The sequence below is a fragment of the Pipra filicauda genome, unplaced genomic scaffold (genome assembly GCF_003945595.2).
Source record: "Pipra filicauda isolate LSUMZ 115617 unplaced genomic scaffold, ASM394559v2 scaffold338_size783178_pilon, whole genome shotgun sequence".
NCBI classification, from domain to species: Eukaryota; Metazoa; Chordata; class Aves; order Passeriformes; family Pipridae; genus Pipra; species Pipra filicauda.
In genome coordinates, this window is record NW_024104463.1 from 353,578 (window position 1) to 376,546 (window position 22,969).

The following is a 22,969-nucleotide window of genomic DNA, read 5'->3' on the forward strand; positions in this document are numbered from 1 at the left end:
GGATTATTGCATCTTCATAACTCAGACTTATTTAATGGCATGACACTGTAAAACTCTGGCATTCCTCAGATTTCAGTGGGACCCTTCTGCACCACGAAGGAACAGAACTGGAAGTGTGGACAGGAAGGACAAACAGCAAATCCCAACCCAGCACTCCCAGCCTGGAAAGGCTGAACAGACCGACTGTGAGGTGCAAAGTGGGATGTTGGCACCACTCCTGCCTTGGACACACAGCACCAGTGTCACAGAGTGCTGACCAGCCAAAACAAGGCAGGAATTTACAGTCACACCAGGAACCAAAGAGTTTCTCCTGCTGCCAGCTCTCCAACCCCTGGGCTCAGAGACACGGCTCTGGAGGTGGAACAGGAACAGACTGTCAAGCAGCTACGAGATATGAAAGTGGGTTTGCATCTGTCTGCATATTACTTAAACCTTTCTGCCAGTTTTCTCTCAGGACTGTCTGGGGGGTGGGGGGTGTTGTAGCTTTTTTTTTACTTTATAGAGCCTAAAAGGATCTTAAAACACCCACTTGGTTTCTTTGCCTATTTACCTACAAATGCTCAAAGTCATTTTACTTTGCTCTTCCCCAACGTGAACGAGGATATTTGTTCATGACATGGTAAAATTTGAACACAATTGTGTTGATACATTTTTTCAGCACCAATAATAAATTTTCTCCCTTAGCAATTCAATTTGAAAATTGAGTATATAAAGTGATCACATTTTATTCAGGGTATGATGGAAGGATGAAAACAGGCCTGTGGTTTTCTTTAGCTCCAAGCCATTACAGTTCCATCAAACACAATCCTTTAATCAACATCAATATTTACCAATATCAACATTCTCTTTCATTTCAGTGTAAACTGCCTCCAAAAATACCCTCATTATCCAAGAAGCCAATTGCACAGTCCATATAAAACTGCAATTTTTAGGCACAGCTCTATTATTTCCTTTGCCTGATTAAAACAGGCTGACAACTCAGTAGCACTAAGACACATCAGTGAAGTCCAGCAGGCAATAATACAGGACTTAATACAGCAGTCTCCCCTTTTATTTGTAATACTGTAGTTTTTAGGTATTACACCCATAAATCTAGACCACAATGTGCATATACTCCCCCACAACACCAAGAACTCAGTCCAGTTTGGAACCAGAACACACAAGGGGGCAGGAAACAAGGTCTGCTTGATTTCAGGGCCCTGAGTCCCCCCTTCCCCTTAGACTGCTGACCCCCCCTGCAGTGTGGAGGTCACAGCTACAAACCTTGTGCCTTCTCCAGGAGCCAGCAACTAGTCCTGACTTAGAGAATGTCACCAGTAAACCCCAGACCTGCACAGTCCCACGGCTTATCAAGCTTTGAGCACTCTGAGCTGGCAGCAACAACCAGTTCAGTCTCGGACAGCCAGGAATTTCCCAAGTCATCCTTGTGAACACACAGTGAACACGTGAAGAAAAACAACAGGAATTTCTGCCTGTGCTCTAGGCTCAGATGGACCACTCCTGTCCCAGGTGAGGTGACACTGATAAACACTCTCACCTGCCCTCAGGCCCCACAGCACCTTCCCCAGGAGCTCAGAGAGGATGAGGATGGGGGGAATGGGGGCAGAGCAGCCCTGACTCACCTGGGGACACTCTCCAGGTCCCTCCTGCTCCTCAACACCAAGCAGCATTTCTGGTTTGACACAAACAAGGTCTTTTCTACACTGGAAATTATCCATTGCCCAGCACTCCCCTAAGACACGGAGCAGAGGTTCCTGTGCAGCTCATTTCTGTCCTAACCCAGGATGGAACTCCAGTGGGACCCAAACCATGCTGATCATAACAGGTACAGCTGCAGCAAAAGGAGAGTAAAGGCAGAGCCAAGAATGTGCATAAACCCACAGCCTCAACTACTGCCCTGTCACCTCCACTGTCAGTTTTCTGTACTCAGGAACCAACTCTGTCCATCTGTACATTAAAAAACATTTTTTTGCCAAAAGATTCAAAGGTTTCTGAGTGCAGGCGGCAGCACATTGCTACTGCCAACAACTCCTCTGGAGGAGCAAAATGTTTAAAGGAAAAGCAAGAAGGAACCAAGCACAAGATGGACTTGTATTGCAGTAGGAGGATCAACACCCAAACAGAACAGCCCCTCGGACACTGGGAAAGCAAAGCAGGGCTACACAACACAGTCAGTGAAGAGAAACATTTTAAGGTGCTTCAAATGTCAAACCCTGCCTGAACACTGTAACACTATGACTTCCTGAGACAAAATATAAAAAATATGAAGACTGAGACAACCAATCCCCATTCACAAATGCATAACAAGCCACCGATCCTTGAATTTGCTTTATTTTTCTCTGCATAAGGAACCCTGCACAGGCAATTCAAATTAAAACAAAATAAATATGTGAATATTCATGTAAAACAGTCCTGGCTAATGAACAATTATACACAATGTACAACTCTTCATGTTCACTTGGAGGGCTTACAAATGTACTATTCCCAACAAAAATGCACCAAAATGTCTCCATGCAAACTTATCAAAAGTGACCAAAAAAGGAGAAAAAACTTACCCATCGGACTTTTTTGTTTTGTTTTTCCTTTTTTCTTTTGTACAATCACAAAAAAATAAAAACATCTAATTTTTTTTTTTGTTACATTTAGAGTAACTAAAATGTGGCCACCACCTATTAACATCTGGTTTGTTTTTTTTTTTTTTATGCTCCTAAAACATCTATGGTTACCGTAAAATTATGTCAACGATGAATTGGACTTAGGGCACTATTTGTAGGAAAAGGAAGGTGATTTTGTTCACAGAGTGTCAGTAATCCGTGTCGGAGCCCTCGGCATTGTCCACGTTCCGGGAGAGCATGTAATTGTCCATGTCTATGGAGCGGCAGTTGTTGATTGCATAGCGCAGGCGCTCGGCCATCACCAGCTGGCTGGAGTACGGCGGCAGCCGCAGTTGAAAGAAACAAGTCTGTGAGGTAGGCAAGCTGTCGTAAGGCTGGGGGAGGAGACAAGGGGGGACACTGGTGAGCTGGGAATCAAGGAAAACATCCAGTGCAGACATATTTCACTGCTCCTTCCCTTCCCTTCCCTGCCGGTCAGCTTTCTCCGTGCACAGAATCACAGAATCGACCGGCTTGGAAGAGGCCTCTGAGATCACCCAGTCCAACCCTTGATCCAACCCCGCCGTGGTTCCCAGCCCATGGCACTGATGCCACATCCAGTCTCACCTTAAACACCTCCAGGGACAGAGAATCCACCCCCTCCCTGGGCAGCCCATTCCAGTGGCCGATCACTCTCTCTGTAAAAAATTTCTAATATCCAACCTAAACCTCCCCGGCACAGCTCAACACTGTGCCCTCTTGTCCTACTGCTGCTTCCTGGGAGAAGAGACCAACCCCCACCTGGCTACAACCTCCTGGCAGGGAGTTGTAGAGAGTGAGGAGCCTCCTCTTCTCCAGGCTGAACAGCCCCAGCTCCCTCAGCCTCTCCTCACAGCACTTGTGCTCCAGTCCCTTCCCCAGTCTTGTTGCTCTTCTCTGCACCTGCTCCAGCCCCTCCATGTCCTTCCTGAGCTGAGGGCCCAGAACTGGACACAGCACTCCAGGGGTGACCTCCCCAGCGCTGAGTCCAGGGGCAGAATCATTTCCCTGCTCCTGCTGCCACACTGTTCCTGAGCCAGGCCAGGATCCATTGGCTTTCTTGGCCACCTGGGCACACTCTGGCTCCTGTTCAGCTTCCTGTCAATCCAAATTCCCAGCTCCCTCTCTGCCTGGCTGCTCTCCAGCCACTCTGTCCCCAGCCTGTGGGGCTGCCGGGGCTTCTTGTGGCCAAAGGGCAGGACCCGGCACTTGGCCTGGTTGAACCTCATCCCACTGGAATCAGCCCAACTCTCCAGCCTGTCCAGGCCCCTCTGCAGAGCCCTCCTGCCCTCCAGCTGATCAACACTCCCCCCCAACTTAGTGTCATCTGCAAATTTGCTGATGGTACACGCAATCCCCTCATGCAGATCATCAATAAAGATATTATTCTAGCCCCAAGTTCCTTTTAGGAAACGGACTGGCCTCTCGTTTACAGCATTTGTTTCATCCTTAAGTATGTGCAAAACTACTGCTGTGTCACCTACTTTGTAAATAACTCACTGATGAAACTCAGTTATTTGAACAGCTGATCCCACTCCTCAGCCCTCTGTACCAAGCAACATTCAATTCCAAAACAGTGTCTCTCAACACAAGAGACACCTGACCAAAGATGGCAGACAAGCCACTGTCATCTTTGATTTTGTCACGTTTTTGATTCATGTTGTTCACAGACAACATGCTTTCACTGCACAAAGCCCCAAAACAATGCCAAATGAATGCATGCTGTATGTGAAATAACACTGTAAACTCACTGCAGTGGTTTAAAAACGTTATAGTTCACTACTGGTCGTATGTTGCCACTCAGACAAAATTAACACTTAAAACCAGAATGAAAATTACCAAATCAAAAAAGGAGATTGGAACAGAAAAGCGCTGTGGGCAAGTTACAATAGAACAAGGTTTGTTTGTAGTGCAAGAACTTGTCTTGACCTTTAATCACTGATTGCACCACATTAATTAAGAAGCAATTCACGCAGCTTATGTCCTTCTGCACAATAAAAATGTCTGGGCTTAACTCAGAGCATGTCCCATCCCATACTTTTCCTGTAAATTTAGAACAATGGAAACTGTCTCCTACTGGCAAAGGACAGACCATAATAGAGATGAATAAGAAAATAATATTAATTACAAAAAAGCCAAATAAACCCAGCAACTTACCCTATCAACCTTCATTATTTGGAATCGCTGAGAGATATCAGCTGTGTTGGCTGGCAGTCGAGATCTTCCTGACACAAACCTCATGAAAAGGACTCTCTCCTCATTGGAAAACTCCTCCAGGGTGTGCCAGAACCACTGCACCAGCTGATGCTGCTCATCCACCTCCCTGTATCGCACAACTTTCTTCAGAACTTCAACGGAGATTTCTGGCATTCCACAGACCATTTGCTCCAACTGCTTGGCAGTCAGAAGGGACAGCAAAGGAACGGGAACAATCCAGGACATTCCCTCCCTGACAGCAGCCACCTGTTGGCCAAAACCAGAAGAGACATCTGAAGTGCAATTGTCTCACCTCCACCACTTCTGTACCATCCAAAACCAGAAATAACTTCTCAGCTGAGAAATGGGATAGAGAGACAGAATTACAGAACATCTGCCTCCCACACGTGCACCCCCTGCAAGGGCTGGATTGCTTCTCAAAATCCAGAACATCACAGATATTTTAAATTGTAATTGTACATTTAAAAACATGTTTTGATACTAAACAGAACTGCTCAAAGTACAAGTTGGCAGCACAAATGACGATGGCTAACCCAAGGAACTGTGTAAACACAAATAACACTTTGTTCCACCTCAGGTGTATGGTGAGAATGTTCTCGTTCTACAAGACTTAGGATTTGGTACCTCTGATGAGAAAGCTGCTTCTCCAACACACACAATACCACACGTGCATCTCTACCTTGTAATTAGCACACTGCTTTCACAAGGTTCACTGATCAAATGGCAAACAGGTAACAAGCACTTCCCAAAACATATCATGGAATATTTGCAGGTTTTGTGTTATAGCAGAAGAGAAACAGTCTCAAATTAAACAATATGTTTGTTTATGTTTGTCAATAATATTTACTTTAGATAGCCTCTGTGTTGTTAAAATGCCCAGTTACAGTGCCCAGCATGCAAAATTGCATGCAAAAATGCAAAATTCTTTTCTCAAGTGGTTGCAGTGGGGCTACTCTAGTGTAGACAAGCTCTGATTTCTAATGCTCTTCTGCCAACTGAGCAATTACTGAGAAAAACAGGACTAATCTAAAAGAAAACCCCAAAACAATTTGTGGGGGAAGAAAAGCCACGGGAACACAGTCAAGGTACAGAAAACTAAACTTTTCTTACCACAAACTGTAATGGAAACTGGGATAAATCACCCCCTGTTCCCACTCCCAACAGGGATGGGTCCCAAGGAGTCTTACCTGACGGTCCATCTCATGGAGTCTGTACTCTATTGCCCTCTCCACATACTCTTTCCTGTTTGAAAAGGTAAGTGGGATACTGTTCCCTCCAGGGATTATGGGAACCATTTTTCCATCAGCACTTTGGCCAACAAAAGAATCTAAAGGAATCATCTGTGATGCAAAACAGGAAAAGCATGTTGAGTGTAAGTGATACAAGTTTAACTTTTTACCCTAAGTCACCTAGAACTATATATCACAAACTATTCTAAATGCACACAAAGTGCTTGTTATGCCAAGAATGGAGACTGAAATGATATAAATACTGAAGTGAAGGTCAATCTGACAAAGCAATCACTTCCAGAATAAACCTGAAAGCTTCAACTTTCCCATCTTACCTCATGGAAATTTTCTTCAGTAATCCCACTGTCTTCAATGTGAAGAATGCTGTTGAGGGTCTGCACATAGAGCAGATCTACCTCCTCCAAATCCTCCAAGATGAGTGGGATACAACAAAGTTGCTTCCAGACCATTGGAGCCAAATGAAGATCTAATGGCTTTTTTGTACGAATAGCCACACCCATGAGAATGCCCAGGAACTTGAACTGCATCAGGTGTTCATCTAAACATGCTGAAGGGTTAAAGAGAAACCTGGAACAACAAAGAATCAGTGAAAACACTGTATCATTTCTATGCTACTTCATTAGACGTAAAAGAGCAAACTGCCCACACACTTGTCGCCAAGGGGTGGCCAAACAAGACCATTACTGTTTTCTCTAGCTGTTAAGACCCTGAGGCTGAGGAAGGCAGCACTCCTGACACAAGGGCTGCCATTCCTGATGTTACTCTGAACTCTGCCATCAGTAATCCGGCAAGTTCATGTTCAAACCATGCCCTCTCCTCCATAATAGAGTAACATTACAACCTGAAGGAAAAAATATACTAGAGACAGTCATGAAGCCTCATCATTTGGTATAAAACAGTTACTAGATTTGGATTTTCAACCCCTACCATCTGCAATAAATCAAGTCCTGCACAACTCACCTATCCCTGTTGTAGCCTACTTCAGCTGTAGCATTTGGGGAAGGAATGAGCAGGTCTACGATTCCAGTTTCCAGTTCCTTAAAAATCAACAACAAAAAAGCCTTCTTAGACACAGGGATAACAAACCTATGTCATAATTATTAAGACATTATAGCATTACATGACAGAATATTCCACTATAGTGATGATTACTCTTTACAAATTAATACAAAACACTGAAGAGAAAGTAAACATCAGAGGATGACTGTAAGTAATAAAAGCATTTTTTCCCCCCAAAACCTGCCCTTATGTCAGCCTATAATTGTTATTTTCCTGTGGCTGCTCTGTGATACATTCCTGGTGCCTGTTTCCAAAATAATCAGAAGCCATAACCTCTTTTTCCTACTGGTGCAGCTTTTCCAAGATCCAAAAAAATGTTCAGTTTTGTTCTGAACCCTCATCACACCTCAGATTGAATGTAAACTGTCCAGGAAAGAACCCAAAAACTACGCCTCAAGCCCTTACCCGAATCAACCCTACTCTAGTCTTACAGGCTCCAGAAAATTCACTAATAAATGGAGTCCTTCAGTTTTTCCATCCTGTATCCTAACTCTGACTCCAGTGCCAGCTCCAGCACTACCCATAGCTCTTGTCCCATCCCAGACTAAGCAGACAGATTCATTAACCTCCCAAATCCTCATTCTTTGTATTTTGAGGCTTTGGAAGATTAAGGAACAACCAAACTTCTGCAGCCAGCATTGCCCTGAATCCTTCTCCTGGCTACAATCAGAGCTGTGTCACAGGGGACTGAGACATCCTTAAAACTAGAGGCAGAACACATGAGCTTTGTCTTAGTCCTGCAGCCTGGAGCCTTCAGTTAGTTCCTGGGGAATCTGAAAGGACTGAAATGGCCACAGTATCCTGGTCACAGACAGGCAAACCCAGGCACTTCCTGCTACTGATGGTCTTTCCAGGACTGAATCTGAGAGGTGAAAATGTCTTCAGGTATGTGAGAAGCACCTGCCTGAGGTGTTTCTGCACTGCAGGCATGGAATGTGCTGCAGGCATGGAACACAGCACAGCTTCTTGAAGAAGGTCCTGGCTGGACAGAATGGGAGGCTGCAAAATGCTCCTGTAACGTGTAGGGGCCATCTCAGAATTCCAAGCAGCCTAATGTAACACTAGTTATAGTGTGGCCTTATAGCATCTCCTTGACACAATCTAGGAAGATTTCTTTATCCTCAGAGACACCCCTAAGCAGGTAGCCCTAGTGCCGTGGCTCAGCACTGAAGAACAAGTACTTGCTATGCCGCAAAGAGGAAAATTTGAAAAATACTGTAAGAGAGAACAAAACCTCTCCCCAGGCGTTTTGAGTTCCTAGACGTACCTGACACATTTCTGTAATAGTGTCATCAAACACTCCACCTGCATCATCAGCTCCTTCTCCAACCAGTTTCACCTTCCAGGCCCGGGAGGGCAGGCGAAGGTCTGAGGCGTTCAGCTTCACCACCTGCCTTGCTATCTGGACAAAGATGGGCTTGCACTTCCGACCTCTGTGGGGAGAAACACAGCCAGACAACGTAACTCAAATGTAAGGGCTACGGAATCACTGCCCTAACAAAGCTGGACAGAGAGCTCAGAACGCCCAAAGATCAGGAGATGGGTGAACACCAGCATGACACAGGGTCTGTGGAAGCAGCACTGACCTGGTTGAGATCCTCTTCACAGTGATCTGGGGCCCGTAGTTCTTGCCCTGCACCATGGTTTTCCCTATGGAGCGCACCATGGGCAGGGTGTACACCCGGGGTGCCAGCAAGGGCCTCAGCTGGCCCTGCACTATTCCCCACGTTCCAGCATTGTAATGAGATGTACTGTTCTGAAATAAAGCAGCACCAGAATAAACATGTCAATAAAGGCTATTAATTCCATTCTTCCCACAATAAAACCCTTCAGAGCAATCACTGGCACTCCAGTGCTTCAGGAAACAGGTTAGTGCTTTCTGGTTTTAAAGTTAAAAAGCTCTTGGAAACTGAAACACTGACACGTCAGTGCTAGTGTAAGTGAAAATATAGAACAATACCTTGACAAAGTTTGGTTTAATCCAGAATTATATTTTTTTTAAATTTTTTTCACAAAGATCCATCTCAACCTGGCCAGAAACTCTCTAGCAACATGGCATAACACAATAGAGCCAAGACAGTTTTTTCCAAAGGAATTTTACCTGGTTATTAGGACTGAGGTTAAGTAATCTCCACGAAGAGTACATGAGGTCAGAAAAATGGTACAGCAGTCTCAGCCTTGCCCTCACTGTATGAATGCTCACTTCCTTCAGTGCCCCGTACTGTGGTGGGATGGCATCAGGTAAACCGAGCTGCAAAGGCACTGAAACACCTATCACAGGAAGAGAAACAAAGCAGTGTTTGATAAAGGGGAGCTGGTTTGCTTTTGGCTGGGATGGAGTTGATTTTACCCACAGCAGCTTAGCTGCCTACTGGGGTTAAACCACGACAGCAGCCAAATTAAGACCAAGATAACAGGAAACGCTGCATGGATATAAAACTAAACAAATTTTGTCTCAAATGTTCAGAATTCTTGTTGCACTCATAGCTCAGGAACACCTGGCAGGACTAAAACAAATGGCCATAAAACCTCAGTTAGAACCATAGAATCAGCTGGGTTGGAAAGGACCTCTGAGATCATCAAGTCCAACCCTGCTGTGGTTCCCAGCCCATGGCACTGATGCCACATCCAGTCTCACCTTAAACACCTCCAAGGATGGAGAATCCACCCCCTCCCTGGGCAGCCCGTTCCAATGGCTGAGCACTCTCTCTGTGAAGAATTTCTTCCCAATATCCAACCCAAACCTCCCCTGGCACAGCTGAAGCCCCAGCCCTCTTGTCCTGCTGCCGGTTGCTCACCCGGAGCTCGTGGGGGCACAGGGGGGGCCGTCCAGGCCGCGCTGTGGCAGCGCCCGGCCGAGATCTGCCGGACGTTCTTCCCCTGCAGGACCGTGACCAGGGTGGGCTCCCGCACGTGGTTGGTGTGGCCCAGGCCAAGCTGACCATTGGGAACAGATAGAAAAGGGACAAAGAACAATCAACAGCTGTCACGGTGCTTCTAAAACTCTCTAAGCAAAAATTCAGAGCAAATGGTAAAAAATTATATTTATCTACAGCATATACTGGGATTAAAAAAATGTACTCTCTCTATATAGCCATATCTATATAGCCATATCTATATAGCCATATCTATATAGCCATATATCCATATCCATATATCCATATCCATATATCCATATCCATATATCCATATCCATATATCCATATCCATATATCCATATCCATATATCCATATCCATATATCCATATCCATATATCTATATCTATCTCTTTTACTTTTGATAAAATATTGCATCTGTACCCGACTGGAGTAGCAGATCTATGTGTCAAAGAGACTCAAAAACAGCTGGAGACTTCTTGAAGATCTTTTCCAGACTGAGGAACTACCCTATGCTGCTAAGTTGTCTGTACTGCACAGTCTCTCATGCACAGACAACTCATCTTCTACATCTCCTCTGTGCCATTTAAATACCATTTTTGTTCCAGCATGTAAATTGCTACAATAGTTTATGAAAACACAATTTGTGCAAAAAGAGAATTTACTGAAGCTGTTCTGATTTTTTACCGAGTTTCACATCATATTCTAATTTCATATTCCATAGGTTAAAAATTTCATATTGCAAGAGTGTATATTTTTTTACCAAAATACTGGTTTGTATAAAACCAGTATTTTGAACCAAAAATCATATAAAACAGCTTTCAGAATCAATTTATTTACATTTTTTACCCTAACAATTTCTTCCCTCACAAAACCACAAAGTATCATATTAAAAAAACCCAAAAAAATCAACAAACCAAAAGCAATAAAAAAAAAAAAAACAACTCAGAGAAATTATTCTAAAAAACTTGCCCAACAAGCCTTCTCAAAAACTCAGTCCTAAAACACCACAGGATGAATTTGCCCAAACTTCCTGAAACACCATCACCTGCTATATGAAGAGGCTCACTCTGATACTTGTAGCATGTAGAAGTGTCAAAAAGCTGAAGTCCTTTCAAAAAATTTGAGTTGAACATGTGGTGAGGGAGAATTTATCATTTATTACATTTTTTTCTGACTTTAAAAAAAAAATCACTCCTTTAAAAAGGTTAATTTATATTTTCACTATGAAAAGCACCTAAAGAGTTCACAAATCTGATTGACACCAACCATAATTTTTATTATGTTGAAAAAACTGGTGATAGCTCAAGAATTAGGTAAAAATTTATGAATTTTTAAAAAAGCTTGGATTAGGATAATTTGCCTAGAATGTTTTGAGTGCTTCCCCAAAGTGCTACAGGGAATAAACAGGCAAATAATGGAAATTGCAGGAGGAGTCATTAGGATCAATATTCCAAATCCATCTGTGAAGCACAACGACAGCCTTACGAAGGTCAGGAGAATAAAAGAGCACATACCTGCCCCTCGGAATTGCTGCCCCAGGCATAGACATCCCCCGTGGAGGACAGGGCCAGGGTGTGCTCTGCCCCCACCGCGATGTCCTCGATGAAGATCCCCGACAGCACCGGCACCTGCTGGGGCCGGTTGTGGTTCCGGGCACGGCCCTCGGGCAAACCGATGAGGCGATCTGGAATGGGAACACACCTCTGGAGCCAGGGGCACGGAAAGGGAGGAGTCAGGGAGGGACAGAAAGCAGCTCCATACAGTCCTGGAACTGGGACACCACTGCAGTCAGGGAGAAAGGCGGGGGATGCTTCCTACAAACTGGTGCTTCCCACGGCCCTCGGAATATTGCTGAAGGCTCAAACAAGAGCAAATTCTACCAAACCAAGACTTCCAGGCCTAAATGTACAGTTTTAAAATACAGATGAATTAACTGACTTAGGAAGTTTACTGTTATTTGCTTGAATTTATTGTTTAATTCTGTGCTCATGGAAATTCTCCTGTCCAGATGTTTAAATATGTAGGCACATGCTTTATTAGACTGTGTAAACTTTGAAGTAACCCAATGTCCTTGGATGTGTGGAATTCAATGAAATTTTAGGGAAATCCTCTTCAAAAAGGGAATTACTGAAAAAAAAACCCCAGACCTGAAAGGTTGTCCTGAGATCAAACTACACAGAGCTACAAATCTGGATTTTAGGTGTACATTAAAATGACGTTGCTGAAGTTCCAAAATTCAGATTAGGTCAACACATTTCTAAAAAACATCATTAGGTCAGTCCTAGAAATGTGTCTTAATAGTCTTCCTTTTCACTTGCAATACACACAAGGCTGTAGATAGATAGAAATGTCCAAAGAACAGATTCTCTTACCTTGTCCAAAAGTATATACATGACCATCTTTAGTCAGTGCAACAGAGAACTGAGTTCCACAGGCAACTTTTTTTATTCCAATTCCACAAAGAATATCCACTTTCTAAGGGGTAAAGTGAAAGGAAAACAAGGTATAGAATTACAAGAGTATAAACAGAAAGCAAACATGAATTTAATCTGAAACTCCTGGTTCCAAAAAAAGAAATTTTTTTTTAATTCCCCCTGTGCACTGCATACATTGTTGGATTATATTACTTAACACTTGGAAATTAATACAGAAAACAGAAACAGAGTTTTTCTTTAACAGAATTATCATCTTATTCTGTGTACAATGATTCAAAACATCTTTTTTTTACTGGGAATGACACTGGATGAAGTAGGTGAGTGTGTAAACAACCTTCCCCCCGATTTCCAAAACAAGAAATTTCTCTTCTCTAAGAGAAACCTCAGATTTTTGCAATTTGTATTGCTACTGAGATAAGGTCACTATAATTTATGTGAAGCTCTTTAGAGTACCAGGCTCAGCATAATGTGTCACTAGAATTACTTGAGCCAGACTGTGTTACAACAGCGTGGAATTAATAATTTACCTTCTGAAAATTACTGTACAACACGTTGAACAACACTGAAAATCTATGGCCAGAATAACTTCCCCGTGGATTCTAACCTGTGGTGAGGACTTTGCAGTGGAATTTCCCAGACCAAGTTTCCCATAATCTCCATCTCCAAAAGCCCAGACCATTGAGCCATCTGTTGACACAGCTACAGTGTGATTGAGGCCACAGGCCACCTGAGGGAGAGAAATATGTTATTACCACCATTTTTGGTAACTTACTACTAACTCAAACACTCCAACTACCTTTTAGAAGAAAAACAGTGTTTAAAAATTAAGTATCTATGTAAAACCATTAAAAATTCCATTGGTTATTAGAGTGTTTTAAAGACATTTAGAACACAGTAGTATTTTCTTTTGTTCCTCTCAGCACATAGAGCCAAAGGACAGTATTATGCTACACATATTCCCTGTTTAAAAATATAAAGCAGCTCATTGATTCATGCTTAAAATTGCCTCAATCTTGAAATGTTAAAATGTTAAAAAACAAGGGCAGTTTTACAAAAATAGGATCAAGAGAGTCAGGAAAGTAATTATTAAAAAAAATCACGCATAGTCAAATATTGCCATCATAACCAAAATAAAAGCCAAGGTTAAAAAGCCACAACTGAACACGTAAATACATTACAAACATCAGCTTTAAACACAGATCCAGGGCTAGTTTTAGGTAAACCATGCCTGTCCAATCTGGTAACCTTCCAGCGCCGTCACTCGTTCTGGAAGTTTCTTATTGGAAGTGTTGCCAAGTCCTAATCGACCATAATCACCATTTCCAAAGGTAAAGAGTTTGCCATCTGCTGTCACCACAGCTGAGTGTTTGAAGCCACATGACATCTGGAAGCAAAATAAACATCATTTTTACAACACATTTTAAATTTGGACAGAAGATTATATTGGTTATTATATGTATATATGTAATATCTTTTCCTCCCCTAAGTTATATTCACTTTTAAAGAGCTAAAATACAGACATTTTAGTATTAATGATTTCTCCAGCAATCCATCTCTTATTCTTTTCAATGGTAATGTTATGGAGGAGGACCAGAGGATATTTGCATGAAGAATTTTGCTGTGTGATTATCTTGTATTTTTATAAAGAAACCTCCAGTCAAAGCCAAATATGGCACTGTCAGGCCTTGGTGACCAGATTTGTAGGTCAAAGTCACCTGACAAAGACGAAGGGAAGCCTGTAAATCATGTCTGTAATTTGATAATCTTTAGATCACCCCCCTCTTCCATGCTCTGATTTTTAGCTTTCTCCAGTACCAACTGTCCATCAACATCCCACATCAACACCAGGCTCTGTGGTATGAACATCCTTCAACTGGACATCACCAACTTGGTCCAGAAAGCCCAGAGAAGGCAGGAGTTGCCTGTTTTCACCCAGAGGACACAGCACTGGGTTACCAGCCCTGCAGTTGGAAGGAGACACAGAATATTTTGGGACCTGCACCACTTCTTCTCCTTGCAGGGCCTCGATCTGCCGAGGCCTGCGCTGCCGGTCGCTGTTCCCGTGGCCCAGTTTGCCGTAGTCTCCATCTCCCCAGCTGAAGACTTCCCCACTTTCTGTCAGAGCCATGGAATGCCCATCAGACCCACAAGAGGTCACCAGCTGCGTTACAACGAAGCCTGTTGGAGAAAAATGAGAAACCAAAAGGTCAGAATAACTTACAACAAACTCTTCACGTACAAGTGTGCCTAATGGCAGCCAATTAAGTCTGGGAAAAGAACAAACCACAGGAACAGTTTCCTTGTTATAGCAATTAATTTACTTTTCTTTTGAACAAAACCTTCATTTTCTCACGTACAATTTATGCTCCTGTCCTGCCATTAGCTTTGAAATTAAATGTTCCTAACCTGAGCAAAGACTTTTCCCTGAAGACTTCTTAAAATTAAGGAATTTAAACATATTACTACTCAAACATGAAGGAAACATTTATATCTAGAGGTTTTTTTCAGTGTTTTTTAACTAAACGCTACAATATTTAATGTCTAAATCTGCAAAAGGAGCATCAACACAATTATACTAACTACCAAAATGCTCATTTGAGCTCTCTCAACGATTCCTTTCAAACCCAGCAGCATTACCTTGCAGTGCTGAAATGACTGTTAAGACGTGAAGATCATCAGAGTTTCCTTGCCCCAGTCGCCCATAACTCCCTTCCCCACAAGCCAAAACGGTGCCATTAGCTTGAATGACAAAGGTACAATTCTGACCACAAACCACCTGGTTTAGAAAGACAGGAAAGAATTTTAACATATGTCAAATGCAGCAAAGCTGTAATACCTGCATTACAATGCACCATCTCCTTTTAACTGGTGTTCTTTGTAATTATGTCAAGACAATATTATATCAAGTCGATGTTATTTCAGAAAGCAAAACTGCCACATGTTTTATGTTAAAGCTGGGCAGGTATTTTCAAATCATATAAAATAATTCAAATCATGCTGTGTTGTCAGATTTCATTAGCTTCTTGGTATGAATTTGTCAAATAATTGAAGAGTTCCTCTTCAGTAAAAACACATGTTTTGGGGTACTTGGAGTAAATTCAAAGAACAAATTGAAAAGATATTTAGAGAGAGACTTTGACAAGCTGTACAAATAATAGATGGTAAATCCTTAGATCATGACTGGTTTCGAGGGATCACCTGCTGAGCCTGAGAGAATGAAGGTGCTGCCACTGGTATCATGACATTCCTCCCAGCCTCTGCCAGCTGTCCATGCCTGCCTGCTCCCCACAGGTACACATCACACTTCCCTCCCAAGTGCCAATCCTAGGGAAGAGCAGGAGAGAAGGTTTGAGAACAAGAGTACTTTCAACAGCCTACAATGTTCCAAAAGAGAGAAAAATCCTCCAGAACACCCCAAACCAACGGTTTCACTAACCTCTGGCCTTGATGTTGCCCAAGACATGATCTGCTCATCCATGCCATTGATCCATTTACTGTTATCCTACACAGCAAAAGCCACAGTTACCACATTCAGCTCAAGAGATGCACATTATTTTACTGTTATGGACACATTTTCCTTTCTGAGAACAATATTCAAATTATTCTAAATGATACAGCAATAAGAATGGATGTGTGCACAGCAGCAATGACACTTATCTGTGTCCTGCAATCCAAATGAAAAAAAGCAAAACAAACAAAATTCACTATGAAGTAATCTCCTTCTATTTACTGATGCTTAAGGCTTTTACAAGTTTCAGTTGGAAACACTGGCTTAAAACAATTCAATTGCAAACACCTTGCTGATAAAAAATTCTTAATCAAAAATTTCCATTTTGGTTTACATATCATAAGAAGTCAAAAAGCAAATTGACACTAGCAAAATAATATGGTGTAGGAATGTGCCAAAGTTACCCTTAAAATAGCATTGCAAAGCTCTACATTTCTTGCTTCTACCACTTATGAAAACTACTGTCACAGTATTGGGTTGTTTTAATTTGGTTTTTTAATATGCTGCTGACTTGTGCTCATTACACACACACACACACAGAGCAATCTTAACAGTACATCGTAGCCAGTGAATTAAAAAATAAACTTACACTTATTGTTGATGCTTATATTAATAAATATAAATCTTTATAGTACAGAGATGTGGATTGTATGACACGCTTTGCTGCTGAGAGAAAACATCAAATTTTACCATCAGGAGAGTGAGCTCATCCTCTGGAACAGGCTCCAGGTCTGGGACAGTGAAGGATTCTGGGAACTGTGCTCCCTTGGCCAGGGCTTCTGCAGCTTTGATGGTGGTAGAGAAACACTCGAGCCAGGCCCACTCGGTGGGGTTCCAGGCCGAGGGGTCGGGGAGGCAGCTCTGGTGGTGGGGAGGCACGGGGGGGTTGCACAGCAGCTGGTCCAGGTGAAGGCCCACGGCCAGCGAGGCCAAGCACTGCATGTAGGGGCTGTGCACCAGCTGGTCTCCACACACAACGTGGGGCTACAGGCAGGGCAGAGGGAGAGGGAGGAAACACATGGTAATCAGCTCAGAAATAGGAGTCCTTCAAAGTTAGGCCTGTAGAAAATACTTTCCTCCCTGCTTAAGTCAGAGTTTTCCTAATATTTTCAATATTTTTCAAAGTAGGTGACCGCTAGCTTTGAGGAGACTGAAGGATATTTACAAATGGGATGTAGGAAAGCCTGGTGGGTTCTCTGTGGTGAAAAACTGGAATCAGCTGAGATTCAAACAGTGACCTCATGCCAGATATGCATCTGAAATGCTGGCATCAGCTCCTCTCACCTTCTCATAGGCATACTGCTCCTGCAGCATGATGGGCAGCCGCTCCAGGAAGGCTCTCATGCAGGGAGCCATGTTCAGCCCCAGCACTCCCTGCTGCTTCAGAGCAGTCCTGCACGTGGCCAGGACGTGGTTGGCAGATATCCACTCGGAGGTACAGTTCACCACCAACACATCCTGTGTAACAGCAGGCACGGGACACACCAGAAATTAAAAAAAAAAAATCACAAAGCAGCTCCACTGATTTATTGCCAACCGTCTTAATTTCCATAGGGGCCAGAAAACACAAAGGTTCAAACATTCCTGTCTCTGTTGGGGAATAATCTGCTATGGAGTAGCCACCTCCATCTGCCACTTCCTCACATTGCCATGGCAACGCTGCCATTATCACTCCAAGGAACAATACAAACATGGTGACAGGCAGAGTTCCTTTCAGTGAATGCTGTACCCTTAAGTTAAGATTCAGTTTAGAGGCAACCTTAGTTTAGGATTGGCCCTGTAATATGACCTTTATTGAGTTCAGAAGAGACTTTCAAAGAACCATAAAATACTTAGACCCACACAGAGTATGACTCTGCTAACAGGAGTCATAACTCGTGCCGTATTTATTCACAAGAATACCACCTTTTGGAATAATCAGCTGTTTTAAAACTTCTGTTCAGATGCCACAAGTTCCTGACACAGCAAACACTGAAGTAAATTCTGCTGTTTCTTAAAAACTTCTGAGGTTGCTTTAGATTAATTTAGATCACTAAATTATCTTATTTGTTGGGGAAATGAAACATTTCTTCATGCTGCATAAAGGAATAAAAGAAATAAATCTGTCTTCTGTAAATTGTTCATTTACATCTGCTTCCATGAAACAGAGGGGCTGATATAACCCACGTGCAGCATCTTTGTAACTACGAGTTCTTCTAGAAGGATTCCACCCTGCCCCACCACATTAAACACAGGATACAAACAAAAAAGCCCAGTCTTTTCAGAGTGAAATGAAAGTTGAAAGCCAAAACAACACGTCTGGAAAATATGAGAGTGTTAGATAGATATTTCTAGAGAAAAAAAAAAAAGGGGGGGGTGAAGAAAAGAAAGCAAACACAGACAAACAGCATTTTTAGTAAGAAGTGTGAAAGAATGTTACTTTAAGACAGTGTCACCTTTGATCTGTTGGAACAGGCAGCTACTCCAACCTCAGGTATCCACACTGCAGTCTGGATTGCTCCAGAGCCTATCACAACACTCTGCAACACTGAGCCATCCTGAGGAGAGAGGGGGCTGCAGTCAGTGTGCACACAGATCAGTTCTGGTTCAGTGCATACCATCACACCTCTGAGGCATGATATCCTCCCAAGCTGTTCAACAGCTATGCAAAGAGTGAAATACTTACCCTACTAGCAAAAAAAATCTAGAATTTTTATCACAATAAGGAGATAACTAAGGACTTAGAAGTCCACATTATCTGACTCTTGAAAAAGTCTTGAAATAAGAGAATATTGTTTTCAACCATAAAGAGTGGCTGATTCTGCAAAGCCTAACTAACATGACCAGACCTACAGAACTAATCAATAAGAGAACCATAAATATAAATTACTTCAATGCTAATATAATTTCAATTTATGTTTTATTATTTACAATTTTATAACATTATTTTATACCATGCTTTCTCTAACATTTCTAACTCATGTCTGGGGAGGGGGAGGCTTTGACCATTCCAGATATTCCTGCTAAAAAACAGAATCAAGCCATATCAAAGATGATCTTACCCGTAAAGACCAAATGTTCATGAGGCCCCCGAGGCCCCCAGACACCAAGGCCAGTCCATCAGGGCTGAATGCAACAGTCCTGACAGGAGTGATGTGTCCCCTCAGCTGAAACACACACTTGACTTCCACTGCCTTCCTGTATCCATCCTGCAAATAATCACACAGTTATGGAACACTGAACTGCTCACAGAAAATGGAACAGCATGACAGTGCCTGTCTTCTGCAATAAACACTGATCATCCACAGGCAGGGGTAAGCTCCAATAAATAATTAAAAAAAACCCCATTACTATGACAATATTTTATACATATCTTGTCACATTATCATCTTTCCTCCCTTTACAAATTAAAGGCCACATTACAACTTATGTAGGTGAAATTTATCTTAACTCTTTTTATCTACAGAAAACTCGAAACTCTTACTAAATTTTAGTATAAATTTATCAACTTTTGGAAGGCTGAAAACAGATCAAAATATAAAATTTAGCCAAATAAAATTTAAACTTGTGATTTTTCATTTCCTGTTCTGAAAATGCCTAGACACAGACAAATGACATTCCTTTTTTAGTAACTGTCTTCTCCCAGGAAACACTGAGATTCAAGGAACTTGCTCACATTCTTCTCCTCCCTCAATTTCACAATGAGCAGAGAGAATTTCTTAAACACCAAGATAACTCCTTTTACCTTGGCACTTGTTTCTTGCTCCCACCATCCTTCTGAACAAGTTGAGCTGGACTGCAGTGTGATCACTATGTCCTGGGGAACAGTCCAGACACACACCAAGCCATTGTGGCATCCCCTAAAGCAAGTCAGATGAAATAATAAAAAAAATAAAGGTATTAACTAACCAAGTATCAGTGGTCTGGTATTAACTTACAATATCAGTAGTCTTACCACCTTCCTATAAAACTGTACTGTATAAATTAATCGAAAATAGAAAGGCACATTCCCAATGGATAAATGCATTTTTTCCTATTCCTCACACCCTGCAGCTTTTCCATTTTTACTAACAACATATTATTAGAAAAAATATTTGGATGAAGCAAAAAAATTCAAGTAGGACCAGTACACACAGGTCTTAGGACACGGAGAAAACAGTTGGTAACATGACCAGGGTCACCCTTTACATTTGAATTCTGAAGCCTTGTGAATCTCACGGCAACTGGTTTATCGAAGGAATGTGATTTAAAAAAACCCTTTTCTTTGCTCTGGACACTCCAGACTGATAGAACAGACCTGCAGAAGAACTAGAGAAACACTAAAACTGTGACATACGTGGCTAACAGGAGCTGGGGCTTGGGCCCCTTCCCTGGCAGGGCACACCAGGCAACGCCGTTCACCAGGGCGGGGTGGGACAGGGAGTGCAGGCGCCTCCAGCAGCCCCCCATGTACCCCCAGAGCTTCACTGTTTCTTCTTTGGCACATGTCAGGAGAATCTTTCCAGTTGGATCCCATTTCATGCTAACAACCATATCCTGTTGGATTGAAAAAAAACCCAGAAGTTGGTATGAAGTAATGGTAAGAAGAGAAAATTTCACTCCCGGAGCTAATGTAACTTTTAATTATTAATACCAAAAATACTTTATTCTCAAAAAAATTGTTAGATAGTGAGTTGTAAGTATGAAATAATAATATTTTTCAGAACTATCATATGAAAAAGACTTAAGAAGTTTGCTGAAAGAAACTAAATGGAATGCAAAGATGTTTTGTTCTCACTGCAAACCTTTCTTGATTTTTTTCCCTGATGAAGTACACAATGTTTCCTTCTTTTTTTTTATACTATGAAACTGTAGTACAAATTACTGGTACGTGGTTTGGAAACATGTTAAGGAATGGGTCAGATGTAGCTTTGAGTCTAACTGAGGTAGAGAAGGAGATCAGCCCACAGGAAGAAGGCAAGGACAGGCTTATCACCCCATTACCCTCCTTTCTGGGATTACCCTGCTCCAGACACCAAGACCACCTCAAGGAAGCACTCCAGAGGCTCCTACTACACCTACATTTGAGGAATTCTCCTCTTAGCCTAACAAATAATTTATGGACTGTTAATGTCTTGTTATTACATCCTGGCCAAGAGAAGGTTCCCAACCTTTGCAACTGCATATTTAGAAAAACACCTTTTGCTTTGCACAAGAAGCTGAACAAAAACATTTGATATGAGCAAAATTAGTATTTATTATGAGCACTTGTACCAATTAAAAGAACTAGGCTTTTAAATCCAGTCATGCATAGCTGTGTGCTTAACACTCCTGTCAGTGTATGTGCATCCATGACAGAAATACAGGCTACCAAATTTATGTTCCCTTTTTGGTTTGGTCTTTTTTTTTTTTTACATTTGGTAGACTGTTCCTTTAAAATATATTATGTTTAATATGTGTATCATAAATAGGTATGTGTTCTCGAAATAACCTGCACTTGACTTTATAAATAGCTTTCAAATAGAGAAAATAGCTTCAACAGATCTTTACCTGGAGAAATTATGCACTAGTTTTAAAGAGATTACCTTATGGGCATCGATTAGAACGACTCCTCCTTTCTCCATTGGTTCCTTCGTTCCTATGAGCAATTTTCCATCAGAATAGCCAACAGCAAATGGTCTGTCCTCACTGAACCAGGCAAGGCATGTGACAGACACTACATGAACAGACAACACAAACATTAATTAAGCTCAATTAACTACACTCCCGCCAAAGAGGATTTGCAGTGCATTTGTCTGAACTACGAAGTGTTTAACAAACTTCTCCACCATTAAGGTCTCAACATACTTTTGCTTTTGAAAATTTTCTCAAATTTGTATGGTAAAGATAAAACTGAGTTTCACTGAAATGACAGCTGTTGAGATTATTTTGTATTAGTTCTCTCATTCTTCTTTTTACTAAAATAATTGAGTTTAAATTTCTGGCACGGTGAAAATAATTATACAGGGGCAAAAGAAAAGTAGACTGAATCCTATGTATCTGAAATAGGGGTGCTTCTAAGAAAGGTTCTGGAAAACAACTTGCCTTTCTTAGCAAGTAGATATTCCCTCAATTGATTCTGAAAAAAAAAAAAATCTGCAAACTTCCTGAAGAAGCAAACCCACACAATACTGCCAAAGATGTGCTACTTGATGTCCCCTGGGACTGGAACTATGAAGGAAAAGTGGCAATCTCCCAGGAACTCAAATGACACTGACTCCACGCTACCTGCAGACAGAGCAGACACTGCAGGGGACCTCTGGGGATTTTCCACAACAGCAAGGAATGTCAGGGTTTGACCCGGTTGCTACAAACTGTTTATCTCTGTTGTGGGGGAGTGAGGGTGCAGATGGAGATCCCCCAGACTTTTCTCCTCCCATGAATGACACTTGCAGGTGAGGTACCAGAATTCACACCCCACGAATGATAACAAGAAAAAAAAAAGAGATTTTATACTTGCTTAGTAAAAAGGGAGGGGGGATGTTTTCCCAGTTTTAATTGCCAATGCTGATGCAGTCCCTTACCATCCTTTCTGTAGCAGTGTTCCAGCTCCAGCCTGTGCATGGCTGAGATATCCACAACTTCAATAAGAGCAAGAGATCCATCCATACGACCAATTAACAGCAATTCTGGAGCATCCCCTGTCCATGCTGCAGCTGGCCCTTCTTCTGGCCAGGCTAGAGCAGACACCCAGTGAGGCTGGAGATCTAATAATCCTTTTCCTCCTACGAAACCAAAAAGTCTTTTAAAACGACTTCATAAAGAAAGCAACAAAAATACTTACCGTGAGAAAATACCAAGAGATCTTATTTAGAGTTAAAACATACTAGAAATTCACCCAAGTTACAAGAATACAAAACACAGGCACAAAAATCGAGCTAACAAATCTCAATTATCAGTCAAGTTACATAGTTTTGTTAAGGATCAACTAAATTCTTCAGTACTCAGTAAACGTATTCCTTTCCTGGGACTGTCTGTTAACACAGGCAG

The 22,969-nt window shown here is 42.0% G+C and overlaps 1 protein-coding gene across 7 annotated transcripts in view; it reads right to left on the bottom strand.

Moving 5' to 3' along the window:
- Positions 1-709: 709 nt before the first annotated feature.
- Positions 710-22,969, bottom strand: part of HERC1 (HECT and RLD domain containing E3 ubiquitin protein ligase family member 1) — a 95,506-nt gene continuing 73,246 nt past the window's right edge. For 6 of the 7 annotated variants that reach the window (XM_039384085.1, XM_039384088.1, XM_039384086.1 and 3 more), the window contains exons 54-78: positions 22,504-22,704; positions 21,526-21,656; positions 20,298-20,497; positions 19,707-19,821; positions 19,024-19,170; positions 18,418-18,519; positions 17,267-17,440; positions 16,673-16,966; positions 15,911-15,976; positions 15,673-15,798; positions 15,112-15,250; positions 14,471-14,652; positions 13,703-13,858; positions 13,079-13,201; positions 12,412-12,514; positions 11,554-11,723; positions 9,958-10,096; positions 9,261-9,430; positions 8,746-8,915; positions 8,427-8,592; positions 7,061-7,137; positions 6,415-6,667; positions 6,038-6,190; positions 4,791-5,096; positions 2,314-2,989 (exon numbers count right to left, since the gene is read on the bottom strand). In XM_039384085.1, the coding sequence (XP_039240019.1) occupies positions 2,804-2,989; positions 4,791-5,096; positions 6,038-6,190; positions 6,415-6,667; positions 7,061-7,137; positions 8,427-8,592; positions 8,746-8,915; positions 9,261-9,430; positions 9,958-10,096; positions 11,554-11,723; positions 12,412-12,514; positions 13,079-13,201; positions 13,703-13,858; positions 14,471-14,652; positions 15,112-15,250; positions 15,673-15,798; positions 15,911-15,976; positions 16,673-16,966; positions 17,267-17,440; positions 18,418-18,519; positions 19,024-19,170; positions 19,707-19,821; positions 20,298-20,497; positions 21,526-21,656; positions 22,504-22,704 (4,049 nt within the window). In that variant the 3' untranslated portion in view covers positions 2,314-2,803. Of the gene's footprint in view, positions 2,990-4,790; positions 5,097-6,037; positions 6,191-6,414; positions 6,668-7,060; positions 7,138-8,426; positions 8,593-8,745; positions 8,916-9,260; positions 9,431-9,957; positions 10,097-11,553; positions 11,724-12,411; positions 12,515-13,078; positions 13,202-13,702; positions 13,859-14,470; positions 14,653-15,111; positions 15,251-15,672; positions 15,799-15,910; positions 15,977-16,672; positions 16,967-17,266; positions 17,441-18,417; positions 18,520-19,023; positions 19,171-19,706; positions 19,822-20,297; positions 20,498-21,525; positions 21,657-22,503; positions 22,705-22,969 lie in introns of all 7 variants that reach the window. The other variant, XM_039384082.1, reaches the window with a different exon arrangement.